The 14693-nt window shown below is 39.1% G+C and overlaps 1 protein-coding gene across 1 annotated transcript in view; it reads right to left on the bottom strand.

The window, feature by feature from the left end:
- Positions 1-14693, bottom strand: part of LOC150086835 (cuticlin-3-like) — a 111579-nt gene that overhangs the window by 46424 nt on the left and 50462 nt on the right. Inside the window, exons 2-3 of the mRNA XM_090371609.1 lie at positions 5053-5192; positions 24-205 (exon numbers count right to left, since the gene is read on the bottom strand). Coding sequence (XP_090227735.1) covers positions 24-205; positions 5053-5179 — 309 coding nt within the window. The 5' untranslated portion in view covers positions 5180-5192. The remainder of the gene's footprint in view (positions 1-23; positions 206-5052; positions 5193-14693) is intronic.

Genomic DNA, 14693 nt, shown 5'->3' with positions numbered 1-14693 from the left:
TGAACATTGCTAATCCAACTCACCATATTTACTACACCACAATTAGATTCTCCATATCTCAGAGTGAGAGATACAGTTTTACTTCCATCCCCTAGTACAGAGCAGCTGTGATCCCGATATCGATCTTTAACATACATACGTCCACGAAATGCCTGCCTAGCGTTGACCGTAATAGTCATAGAATCTTTTCCGCAAGTAAGGGAAACTAGAAACAAGAAAAAATTGAATTAAATAATAAAAAATATTCTGTATATACTCCGGCCTGAGAGTATAAATGGAAAATTTATACAAAAGATCAGAGGAGTTACTTATGCGAAATTCGCCAAAAAGTTAGAGGAGTTATTTATGCGCCATTGGCCATGTACTTAACACTATTAACTTAACATATCCCTAATGCCGTAAGATTTTAAGTAAATAGTTCAGAATTATAATTTTTTATGAAATAAAGGGGCACAATAACGTCTCTGCCTTATTTGACAGTTTTCAAGAAGACAGACACATTTTTAAAAATGTTATATGTTTTAAGTCCTTAGTTCAAGCAAGTTATATTTACTTTTTGAAAATACACTGAGTGGACAGAAATCATGGGATACCCTCCTAGTAACGGGTAGGCTCACCCTTCGCCCGGATAAGGGCAGTCTCACGGCGAGGCATTGAGTCCACTAGTTCATGAAAGCGTTCCACAGGTATTTCCATCCAATGCTTGCTGCAACACTGTCCATAATTCCGTCGCATTCCTGGGTGTAGGATCCAAAGCTCGAATGTACTTTTCCACAGCATCCCAAAAATGCTCCACAGGGTTCATATCCAGTGAACGGGAAGGCCATTCCATAGTGGTAAAATCTGTTCGAATCATGTTCTTGTCACCACGGCTCTGTGGGGGGGGGGTGTATTGTCCTGCTGAAAGAGTCCATCGCCCTGTCGGTGCACGATGACCATGGAGGGATGCAGATGATCTGCAAGGATGGACATGTAAAGTGGAATCTTCAGAGATGCGTCTAGTTGTACCAGAGGTCCCAACGTGTGCCAACTGAACACGCCCCAGATCATTACCGCCTGCATGAACTTGTTGACATGACGGGTGCATAGCTTCTTGCGGTTTCCGCCAGATACCCGCCCTCCCGTCCGTTCGAAATAACTGGAAACGGGACTCATCGGACCAACACACCCGTCTCCAACCATCCAAGGTCCAGTGCCGATGTTCTTTCGCCCAGTTGAGGCGTAGTTCTGTGTCATGGTGTTAGCAATAGGACTCTGGTGGGTCGGCAACTCCCATAACCTATTGTGGCTAATGATCGCCTGATGTCTTGGTGGAGACGTTTCTGGCACCTCCCTTGTTGAAGTCGGTGGTGATTTGTGCCACTGTCGCTCTCCGGTTGGCTGAAACAATGCAAGGCAGACGTCGACGGCCCTGTTCATCCACCACCTTTCTCCGCCCACAGCGCTGTTCACGATGAGATGTTATTCCGGAAATGGCGTATTCCCGATACGCTCTTGATACTGTCGAACAGGGATAGTGCAATTTCTGTTTCACCTCCGCGATAGAGTGACCCATGCGTCGGATACCAACTATCATCCTTTCAAAGTCGGTTAACTCACGACGTTTATCCACACTGACATCGAATTACCGTACTACGTGAATGCAGTGTACTTATATACCTGCCAACCGGCGGGTTCGTCCACTAGCGAGAGGAGTAACAGCGTCGCGTTACCCAGGAACCAGGATCCTGTGAATTCTGTCCTTTCAGTGTACATCTTTTATTCTGTTCATTAGCACAAAGTAAGAGCATCCAAAAGAGTCAAATATCACTTTTGTATTAACATGAGATACAGTAATTCCACGTTTCGGAAAGTACGCTGAATTGAGAAAAGCCGACTTAGGTAAAGTATTTCATGTTCATTAAATTATAAAGTATGAAACGAATATCAGTGTAAATGACGTACATTATACAACGCCCGTTTTCACTAGCAGTTCTATATAACAAAATTGCTGGAACTAGTTGTTGCACCTGCTGTCATAATCTGCGCATTTATGACCATAGCCGTTTTTGCCCCATTAGTCTAATGTTTGATGTTGCTGAAAATGCACTACTGAATTGCAATTTCACGCAAGCAATTTCTAGTGTTGCCGTATACAATCTCCTCCATTCGGGTAATTCTTTTAACAAGAAATTACTTTTTCTACTCACTGAAAATTACTGCTTCTTCCTAGTTTTTCACAATGTTTCCGAAGCAAATAGTCTCACAGCGTTCTCTGGATATTTACGCAATGTTCTTATCCGTTTGCGGCAGTGTTCTTTTCTTGTTTACGAACTTATTCGATGGCTTTTGTCGGCCGTTATTTTTTCCAGATAAGTCTGTGGTCAGGGTTTCAATCCATAAGGGTTAAAATTGATAAAATTTATTTATTTGCTATCTGACGTACGTATAACAGTACAGTATTTCAAATACTTTAAATCTGTAATTTTGCAAATATGTAAAGTTGGCATGCACAGAATTCATTTTAACTTAGGAAATGTGGAGGATGGCATTATTGTTTAAATTATATTATCACACAAAATGTTCCACATTATCTGAAAAAGTCCAGTTCAAATGTTTCATTGCTATGTACCAAGAAGGGCATTATATAAGACATGTAGACGTGTATAGTATCTTATGTAGGGAGGCTCCAGAACTTGGGTTCAACTCCTCTGTGGAACACCGTGATGATACAGGACTTTGTAAACGGCCAGAATTGTGTATGATGTTGTATTTCTGCAGTGTAAGTGTTGTGTTAGCTGTTTGTGGCCACTTTGTCACCTGGAAAGCCTGCCCAGCGTCCGTCTACACCGCGGAGAGGTGGGCCACAACTATGTAAATACCGTAACCCAGTTTTACAACCTCGTACCGAAGCGAGCTTGGTACCATTCAGAAAAAAAAAGCCGAAATGAAACGTAATCCCGTTCCGGGAACATTATGCCAGCACACACACACACAGATTTACTCAACCATCCTCTAGCTCACACCTAATAAGATAAATGAAAAGACAAGGTTAGTAAAGCAAAAAAAGAAGAGGAGATGATGTATTATAATATGAAAACACACCATTATTGTGGTTATCATTTGAAGTCGAATTAACAGTAATGAACCTAACCTTTTAAAATTAGAGAAAAAAAAAATGTATACGCCATTTTGGGAACTGTCAAAAAACAATCCTCATTGCGAAAGCCGTTTGCCGGAGCATACAGTCAACTGTCTCCGTATTCTTACACTACTGAACTCCCTTGGATGTGTTTCAGGGGGAGGTTCCGTGACACTGCCATTAACTGAAATATTTAATGTGGGTAGAAAGTTATCTGGCTTTATTGTAGCCTGCGCTCGCTCGCGCACACACATCCTAAAAACTTTATCATTACAGTTAGCTTAACGGTCCATCTTTTACGGCAGCTGGTATAGTCCACCATTTCTCCCTCAGAACGGTGACCACTTAAGCTTTCGATGTGGGACGTGTTAGTTTGAATGTCACCCCATATTCCAGTTTATCGCATAGGTGTTCCATAGGGTCCAGATCGTGATTCTGTGCCGGCCATTCCAACTTTTATACAATCACGCTTTTGTACAAACGAAGTGTTCTCTAACTGCATCGGCGCTATGGCATAGGATATTATTCTGTCAAAGACAAGAACCCATTTGTTTCAATTGCCACGACGTAGAAAGAATGAAATTGTTCAAAATATTAGGGTCGAAGTCCATGGTTCCTTGCATAACCACCAAAGATCCCAGGCTTTACTATGAGAGACCGCAGTGCACCATAACCCCACCTTATCCGAACTTCATTGTTAGCAGTGCACTCCGGAGCCAACCTTCTTCAAACAACATCCACACTGGCCCATCTGATTGGAATATGGTGTAATGAGATTTGTCACTCAGTATAACCGATTTCCAATACTCTAATGGACCAATTACAGCTTCGTTGCACCATTTAAGTCAAGACCACTGATTGTGTTTGGTGATGTTTGGCTTATTATACTCCGCTTTCCCATGAAAACCGAGGCCATGCGCTCCGTACAGACTACAACCGCTGTTGAAATCCTGAAATTCTATTTGATGTTTTGCAGATGTATGACGAGATCTTCCGATATCCTGTGATCACGTGAAGTGAACTTCTGTGGTCTTCCTGTGCGTTGCTGGTCGGTAGTGGTATCGTCATTTTTCTAGTCATGATAACATTACCAACGGTCGACTTTGGATGGTGTAGGCTGTTAGCAGTTGCAGAACGCAGTGACACCCCTCTTGAAATCATTCAGCTCGGCTCCACGTGCCATTATGATAAGTAACTTGTATGGATCATACGCCATACGAGTTATTTGTATGGCATATGAGCTGGTCTGAGTATTTTGAGTTGTATGGGGCATATCCACCGGCCTTTAGTCTTTTGTTTTGTTCAGAAAAGGTCCGAGGTACTAAAAAAATAGGGATGTTGGAGGATACCACTGTTTTCATAGTCCGAATAATTTTTTACATACTGTGTGTGTGTGTGTGCGCGCGCGCGCGCGCAACACACACAGTTAGGTTCGGTTTTTAGCTTTAGAATCCAGGGGCAGCATCCATCCAAATTGCCTTAGTAAACAGTTTTGGTGGTGGTTCTTTTCTCTCTTAATCCCCCCCCCCTTCCACCTCTGGATGCTCTGTCATCCGTATTACAAAAGTGACAGTTGAGTGAACTCAACTCAGGGACAATTAATGCTCTGTTAGAGGATATGTGAAAATATTATGCGTTTACAACGTCGTATAAGCAAATAAATCGTAAGACAGGAAAGGAAAGGATGTGACGAGGCCATTCGGATGAAGGAGGGAAGAAACAGGTTTTATTAATTACTGGATATCCAGCGCCTGTAAATTGCAGTATCTTAATAAAATCTCTCTCATCTCAGGTATATTCCCTCAAGAGTTTAGCATAATCCTTACCACAAGTAGGAAATATTTTAATTTCAATTTTTAATATAATTTTAAAATAAACTGTCCTCTCTCTCTCTTTCTCTAGGTTCTACATGTACGAGAATAGTGACCTACCATCGTATAGCTTTCCTCCACTGTCGATTGGACCTATGTGCTGCAAGTGCTGCCCTCTGGTGATATGTATTAGAGAAAGGGATAAACAGAGAAATGAAATCGTCAATTTTCCTTTCAGCGACTCCATGAAAAGGTTAGTTCTGAAAAATAAATTGCGATGTTTAGATTATGAAAACAAGGCATCTTTTTTATTTTTTACTTATAAAGAAATTCAAACTCTGAAGACTAGACATTATTAAGGTTGAAATAAGAGTAATCACTAAATTTAGTTAAAAAGGAAAGGATTTTAGAAAGTTCTTCTCTGCCTAAATACACGAAGCATTTTATCTCAAAGATTTACACTCATTTTATTGAAATGAGTGATTATTTTATCCACTCTTCGGCATTTCTCATCAGATTGTTTTAATCAACTCCGGGTTGTCAATTGCCGCACAGATTAGGTATAACCTAAAGAACTGGCCGAGGTCCTGGGATAACCCACGCGACCTCACCAACATACCTTGCCTGATTGAATCCCTACGCTCATATAAAAGTTGCATTGGCCATTGTTAATTGTAGGGCTAGGTGTATATATATATATATATATACCTAGGTATATATATATATATAGGTTGCCAATAATAATTTAAATGCATTTTTAACGGTTTTCGTCTCCTATGGTCTCGACTGGCTGTATCGCAGTACTCGTATAAAAATAAATTTTAGTCATTGATAATAATTAAATTATATTTATACACTATTATCAAAAGTATTGGTATATTAACAAACTAGCTCATTTTCTGCAAATTGTTGGTTATGTAAGTACCATACACAACAGGTGTCATTTAGTCACGCAAAAATGAGCTCAGTGAATCGAACATGGACAGGTAGCGTTATATGACGAATTACGTGTACTGGATGAGCTACATTTAGTGTATGAGGTTATTCGGAGCTTGTTAACATTCTGAAGACTTATCTGGAAAATCGTACGTAAGTGGAAGGCAGTCTGTCTTGCCGAACTTGAACGTCAAGTGATATTCCCCATTTTTACAACTATTAATCTTCAAATGATTGTCGGTCCAATACATTTTTATGGTTTTGTCAATGATAAGCTGCCACCGAGAAACCTTTTGCCACGGACTTCTGCGCACAGTGACGGATATAATAGTGTGATGCTCATAGAAACTAGTTTCTAGAGCGAGGAATCTGGATATGAGCTGTTTTCATCTAATGGAAGAACTTTGTTCGGCACCAACTGAAAAATACTTTTAAAGGCCTGCACTCCCAACTGTGAAGCACACAGTGGTAGCAGTCTGAAAGTTAGAGCTTGCTTTTCTTGGTGTAGTGCATCCAGATGGTTTTTGTACATGGTACATTGCAGAAGCTATACTATTTAAATATTCTTTATAACGCTGGTCTTCCAACCTGATGCAAAACCTGACGTCCTTCAAGAGAAAGTTGTGTGGATCTAACAGAAAGCTTAGCTTTAGACAGATTGATTTAAGGACTGGCCCGATCTGAGTCCAGTTAAACTGCTATGGTATGAATTGAGAAAACTTGTGATGGCTCATCCATGACGGTCAAAATCCCTTGCCCATTTAAAAACTATGAATATTTCCGTTAACTCGTGTCATAAATTAGTGGAAAGTACTGCACAGAATTATGTGCTGTGTTACTGATCGAAGGTGGTCTGTGCCATATAAAACATTCTCTTTAGTATGTGGTTATGTCTCCAAAAGTATTGCAGAAAAAGGCGGCAGATTTATGCAACAACTAGAGTTACACTTGGCAAGGTGCGACTCTGCTGCCTGAGTATCAAGTTATCCTAATGTTCAGAACGAAATAAATATAGTAAAAAGACAAAGCTACGTTCACCCTCAGCTATGCAAGCGCACGACTATCGGGACATGGAGACGTATCCCAACACTCTCTAAGGTACGAGTGCGCTACCTTCATAGTAGGTCAATGAAATGAAGACCGAGCATTCACAAGCACTACTTCTCAGGCGCCTCCGTAGCCAGGTGGGAAGGAGCAGCAGTGCGTAGCACACGCTTCTTGATTAGACCGGGGTTCGAGCCCGTCACCACCAAATACGGAGGATGCGGAAAGGTCAGGGAATGACCACCGCATATTCCCGGAGCAATATGGCCTTAGTTGCTAATGCTCCTAAAAACCAAACAACAACAACAACAGCACTACTTCTCGAAGAGAATACCTTTGCTTCCGAACTCCGAAAAGGACCGTATTTGAGTTGACCGCTGTCTAGTCAAATGTCAACAGATGTCCCTATACGATCCAAACACAAAAAGATAATAACAAACAAACTAATCACAAAATCGCTACGTAGTGAAGTAAAATTCCTTTTCATACGGGAATAACTTTTCATACTGTTACATTTTCTTTTGTTTCTCTTCCTCTCCCCTCCTCTTTGGTTTCTGTCTCTTTTGTCCCACTCTTTCTTCATTAATTTGAATTCTCACTACTACTCCTTATTTTCTTTATTCTATTATTTGGTTTGTAATTACTTGATTGTAATTGATTTATTTATATTAATTCTATTTATTATGATTTAATTTTCAGCGTTAATTTGCATTTGGTCTTAATCCTATCGATTGGCTGTCGACGTTCAAATTTGCATTTCATTTGTTATTTTCTGTAGAGGGTGGTGGCGTGACATATTATTTCTGTACAATGTATGTTCATGGGCCGGTTTCCATGTTGTGCGGACTGAAAAACTGGAATAATTCACGGAAAAAACGCTACTTCCTATTCCTGAGATGGGCTAACTACACCCTCGGTTGAAGAGGACTATAGAAATTCCTCCAGTCATATACGGGAATCGAACTCAGACCTTTTCAAACGAACAAGTGACGAAACTACTATACTATCACGAACTAATCTTATGTTTAGTTCGTTATTTTCTCTGTGTTCGTATCGTATAGGGATATCCATTGACTTTTATCTGAATAACGATTAATGAAATCAGTACGATCCTTTTCGGAGTTCAAAAGCGCTGGTGACCCTTGTGAGTTCCCTGTCTCTACTGCTGAGGGTGAGCGTTTCGTTGTCATTTTCCTATTTTTATAATTTTATTTTTACTAAGTGGCTAACTCCAAAACATGGAGTTGGCCACCTAGTAAAGATGGTAACTTAATATTCTATTGATGTGAATAGGTGGAGGACTGAGAATCGTCCTTGAATATGATATAGCTTGACATTGGCTGTGGATAGATTAAGGGTGGCGTTGACCTTGAATATCTAGAAGCTATCATTTTCGGGAAATACATGTGGAGGAAAGTTAGTTCGAAGAATAAATGTCTCTACATTTATTCTTCGAATTAATGAAAAAGAATAATAGTTACTTTTACGAGTTTGGAATGAATTGAGAAAACTAGCTTCCGGGTTTAAAATAAAGTTATGGAGTTAAAGACAATAGCTGGAATGATCATTTTCAGACTGCAGTTGTTAAAAAAAGTAAAATAGCAAACAAGCAGAGGATATACGTTATCTCAAAGTGGAACACCCACATCGGCAATAATTAATCAAGAGGTGAGGTATATGCTATGAGTGCAGAAGCAAATGCGCTTTGAGTGGACCACGGTTCAAGTTAACGTGACTGCTTAATGTATTTATGATTGTATTCATTGTCAAAAAATAATTATAAACTCCTGTGACCTGGGGAGTCGTACCGGAGTATAAATAAAAAATATCTTGAACATAGAGAGAGAGAGAGAGAGCTCTCGATCGTTGATTTCTTCGATTGCTCTCTGTTAAATAGAATCAAGGATTTCTAAGAGTATCACCACACAAATGATCATTATTCTTAGCAGATCGTATTTGAGATTTGACAAAGCTAATAGTTCTTAAATCAATAGAATGCTGGGATCGAAATAGAAAAGGTGGTTTTTCGGATGATGCTGGGAAAGCTGAAGACACGATATGGTAGTTAGTATATGGATTATTAGAAGTTATGATAAATCTGAACTTGTTTAGATTTCTTTATCGTAACCCTCTAACAATCTTGCTCATAAATCTGAGTATTACTTAAGTTATATGTTTGATAAAACATTTTCCTGCATTTGTTTCAGAATGTTAATCAAGCTGTTCCTTTCAAATGGAGAATAATCTGCAATGCAACAACAAAATTTAAGAGGATATTTGAGAAATTTAGTTATTTCGGTAGTTGTAAGAAGCGCTACTACACAGCTTCTTCACTTTACCAAACGAGAAAGTAGAAAGAACGGAACAACCTTGTATTCCACCTCTCTCTCTCTCTCTCTCTCTCTCTCTCTCTCTCTCTCTCTCTCTCTCTCTCTCTCTCTCTCTCTCTCTCTCTCTCTCTCTCTCTCTCTCTCTCTCACACACACACACACACACACACACACACACACACACACAGTGATCAGCCACATGAGAGAGAATCTTGTTTAAAGGGGATTTTTATCAAACCCAATCATATGCTTTTGAAATGTCAAGTCAAGAGCAACTTGAGTTTGTTCACATCTTGTGTAGAATTTATCCATGTTGATCCCTGAATTATCTAACATAAGCCAAGAGATTCCCTATGAATCGAAAGGGACAGAATCCATACTGTTAAATATTAATCAGAGAAGAAGGTTTATCTAGAAGTGGGAACTTTTTTATTAAAGTGTCTCCGTTACTTTAGTAAGTTTTTAAGCAAGAACAGTTGGAAGATGGAAATTTGCCTCTTCTTGAGAATAATTTTCATATGAACTAATTTTAATGCATCGAGTAAAAACATCACTGGAATATGAGTGTAAAAAGCGGCACAAAGTAGATTAAGTTTAGTGAACTGGTTTTAAAAATAACTGAGAAATGCTATCAGATCTCGCAGATAAATCTGTATAGGATATCTGTATATACAGGGTGATTCACTACCAGTGCGACAAACTTGCAGGAGGTGTGGAGGTTACAAAGATGAATCGGAATCACATAGCATTGCAGGGTCCGAAATGCCTTCGTCATGCGGTAGAGGACATTGAACGGGAGGTCGCGTGAACAGCGATCCCGCTGGAAGTCAGCATTTGCGAACCGTTTCTACTTGGTTTCTGTTGAAGAAACCAAGTAGCAAAAGTTCTCCGGAGTGGATAATCCTCAGGCTCCAATGATTGGACGCGTTGCAGATGGTATGAACTCATTTGGTTTGTTGACAGTATCCTCCATACAGTGGATTGGGAAATACCCAATCGTTGACCTATCGCTCGAGTACTCGTACTCGGATTGCCTTCTGCAAGACGTAGGACATTCTCTTCATTGTCTGGAGTCCTCGTCGTTCGCTCTCGATTCATGGTACTTCTCGTGAAACAACCAGTCTCACGTAACCTTCTGTGCACACGTGCGAAAATCGTATGATGAGGAGCACGCCTGTGTGGGAAACGTTCCTGGTACAAGCGCAGAGCGGCGCGCCCGTTACAGTCCGCAGCTCCATATGCGAGGTGCATGTCGGCCAGTTCAACGTTTGAATAGTCGTCCATCCTACTGCCTCGGGAACCGGTTCGCAAATGCTGACTTCCAGCGGGATCGCTGTTCACGCGACCTCCCGTTCAACGTCCTCTACCGCATGACGAAGGCATTTCGGACCCTGCAATGCTATGTGATTCCGATTCGTCTTTGTCCCCTCTACACCACCTGCAAGTTTGTCGCACTGGTTGTGAATCACCCTATATATATATATATATATATATTTTATTTTATTTATTTTTTTTTTCCAGCTTTGAAATACCGAAAAATGCTTGAGCGCGACGCGCAGTTTGCAGAATTTTATTATTTATATATTCATTGCTTATTTATGACGTATACATAAGGGAGAAGGAGCGCAAAACTTTTAAAAAAAATTTTTGATAGTGCAAAATTCCATAATAGGAATGTCTCATTGCTACATCTCCACACAGCTTCTTCACTTTATCATACGAGGAAGTAAAAAGAACAAAACAACCGCGTTTTCCACCATTAATTTAGTTTATACACGACTTCCTTGGAAGTCGTGTTTAACTAAATATATGGTGCCAAAATTGTTTCTTTGTGAATAACTCATAGTAGCTAAAGACCCTTGTTCTAAACAAATCCGTGCTATGATTTCCGTATAACTGCTTTCCTATCAAGATGATCCTGCATTACCTCTTTAACCTGACTCCATTATTTTCCATGGAACAGAAATTACAGAGCTTACAGGAGAGACTGCCAATAGGAGAGACATTTGCACTTCTTCAGTCTGTAGGGACCTCTCCTGAATCCTAGGATGCTCTCCTAATTATAGCTAATAGTTTGTTTATCTATTTTGCCCTTCTCTTAATATAACTGGATAGATTCGATCAGCCCCGAGTGCCTTTTTTATGCTTAGCTTTCTTCAACAATTTCTCTTCCACTTTGTTCTCAATTATGGGTGGGTTGTGATAAATACCAGGGCTCGAAATGAATTGGGGCATGTGGCGAACCCGAACGGCGTTCCGGTTCGTCACACGCATCAGTAATGTTATGTAAGTATATAAAATCATTTATTTCCATCCAATAAAGTAAGGGCATTACCCCTTATTACAAGCTCGAGGAATTTAAATAAATTAAGCGAAACAATAATATATAAAACAGGTAAATGTGGCTTTAACAAAGGAATAAAATAAAAATGAAACTGGAGATAAGTCTGCGAAAGTTTAAAGTTAATGAGAGAATCTAAAACACTTTGTCATGAATCCAGACGTTAGCAACAAGGTGACTGAAGAATCATCTCCTGGAGAGTTTAGTTACTGAACAGACGTAGTGGCTCTGTAGTCTTGGGTGCAGTTCCATACTGAAGAAAGTCCTAGATACAAAAGGAAGTCACTTTGACCGGTGATCAGAGTTACAAAACACTGAATGGCTTTGTATTTCTAGCGAACAGAAACAAGTAAGTTTGTGGCACAGTTGATGTTGAGATGCACAACAGGATGTCCAAAGTTGGCATTTAACCATCTGATGAGAAAATATTCTGCCGATACGATAAGATAATGAGGTACGATATATATGGCAAAATATTTCCCTGTAGTGTTCGGATTATGAATGAGAGCGAGGTCGCACTTCATAAACCAAAATACCATTAGAACAGTAGACTGAAGCAGTGGACTGAGAAGAGAAGTTTGGAATCCAGATGTACCCCAAACATTTAATCTGGTTTACCGCGATAATTAGTTTAGATTGGATTTTAAGTTGTTGGAAAGTGGAAATTGTCGTAATTGATTATTAAAAATAAGATATTTCAGCTCCTGACAAATGCTAAACGGTAACTCATAACAACATAGCTGACCCAACTATAGATTAGTAAACAGCGGGAAAGTTAGATATGTTAGTTTACTGACATCGTGGTGAAATTCCAGTTTTTAAACTGACATCGTGAGGAGCAATTTCCGAAAAAAATTGGAGCATGAGGAAATTTGATTCTAACCGGCGAAATCTTGTTATCTGATACAATTGAATCAATGATGTAAATATAATTGACATTTTCTAGACAATTGTCTAATAATTTTTATTCAATTCTCAATAAACCGGTACCAAAAAATAAACACTTTATTTTTTGGTACTATGATTATCTTACCAGTGTGCTGTTCAGTTTGTAAAAAGATTTCTTTTTACAAAAAAAATTTTTCTTATATTTCATCTATTATTTAATCAGAGACAATCTCGCTAGTGCTTTGAAATAATTATAAATGAAGTGCCTATTACACTCATAATAAAATCGCTTCAGTTTCTACTGGAACCATCGTATCGATTAGGGTTGCATGCCGTAGGTAGAGTTTCACATACCCAATGCTCGTTTACGTTTCGGGACCTACCGGGCGCAAATCTTATTTTAGCCTAGTTCCTTGATGATGGTTATCACAGCAGGTTTTCCTATATGCATCGCACTATTCGCGTGTTGTGATGCGGCGGTCCTCTTTCAATCCAGCTCTTGTTGTCACTGGCTGGCTTCTTCGGGGCTTGTCAACAGTGTCACTTTCCCCACTCTTAAATCGTCTAACAGTACTCACATCTACAGTATTGCCACCATAAACATTTTTGAGATGTGTATGTATTTCGATAGGCGTCACTTCTTCCTTGGTAAGAAATTCAGTCACCACTCTTTGCTTGATATCTGTAACGTCCACCATTTTGAACTATCCGTGAGCTGCGCTCACGAGACCGATCGCAGGGCCACTCAGTATGATGAAACTAGAGACTTCTAGTGACCACTCAGTGACACGTGAAATGATCTACGATTTCACATTTGAAAGGAGGCATCACTTTCGTATCTGTTCTCGTATTCTGGATTTTATGATAATATTAAGAGAAATGTCCTCATTTGCTATAAAGGGCCTTGGTTTTCAGCTGACCAGATTAATTTAAATAGACATTTTAAGTGCATAGCATTCGTATTGATAAAAATAAGATTTTTTAAAATTCCTTTTAATAATTCATTTTTGAGCTGATTTCACCATTTTACTTCATTTTACTTATTAAATTACCTTTTTTATGTTTATATATATACAGTATAAGCGAGCGCTTGAATAAACTTTTTAACCAGATAATTTTTCCAAGTTTATTTCTTAAGACTTCAAAAGCCCTCGCGGGTAACGCGTAGATATAACCACCGTCCTCTCAATACGGGTAGAAAATGTGAGTTCAAATCCCGTAAATGACGTTAGGATTCTCTCTCTCTCTCTCTCTCTCTCTCTCTCTCTCTCTCTCTCTCTCTCTCTCTCTCTCTTTCACAATGTGCCTGAGTTGGTCGGTCTCAGGCGAGAGTTGTAGGTCTTTTTTGAAGTAAAACGTCAAGGCGCGCCCCAGGCAGTTTTCACACGGGAGTAACTTGCGTCCGTGGATTGACAAAATTCGCCACAAAAATGCGACACGAAATGACGTACGCCGTACGTAGCAGCGAACCATGAATCAACAGTACAACCCCCTACAGCGCGGGTACCGTGTAATTCGCACGCTTGTCGCGTAAGCGTTTTAAATCGCAATATCTCAGCTTATAGCAGTCCGAATTTAAAAACCAAAACCTTTCTTTCGTCATTTTCTACCGTATTTCATAAAAATTTGACGTAAAAAATTAATAACTCGATTTATATATATACTGTATGTATATATATATATATATATATATATATATATATATATATATATATATATATATAATTTATATACAAGCAGTTCTCGCTTTACTAGTTCCCGGGTTTACGAGTTTTTTCCCCAAGTATCAACAAAATCGAAAATATGAACATTAATTGCAATAAAATGAATGTTAAACATTCATAAATACCGCATTCCAAACCACGTGCATAGCTATACAATACATCGCTATACAATATATCGTAAACTGAACCCAATAACACATTGTTTTTTGGTAATTCGTTTCAAGATCTCGGAAGTTGAAATTTTCGCTGTATAACTAAGCTATTTATCTCTCTAAAATGTCATTTTTAAGGTCACGGCCGTATAAAAGGTCGTAAGCGTGGTTTGTAAATTGTATTAGTTAACAATTCAAATCATTAAACGCACTACACTTTCATCGTTATCATATGTTCCGTTATAAGAATCAATTTTAAATGCCTTTGTGATATTTTTCTAAAGCACATTTCTGGAGGTCACGACCATAAAACAAAAACAATTTGCAGTTTCCGGTTTATTGGGCT

The sequence above is a fragment of the Mastigoproctus giganteus genome, chromosome 4 (assembly GCF_048544385.1).
Source record: "Mastigoproctus giganteus isolate SK-2022 chromosome 4, ASM4854438v1, whole genome shotgun sequence".
NCBI classification, from domain to species: Eukaryota; Metazoa; Arthropoda; class Arachnida; order Uropygi; family Thelyphonidae; genus Mastigoproctus; species Mastigoproctus giganteus.
The sequence above is the reverse complement of the archived record's forward strand: the minus strand, read 5'-3'. Positions and strand labels throughout refer to the sequence as shown.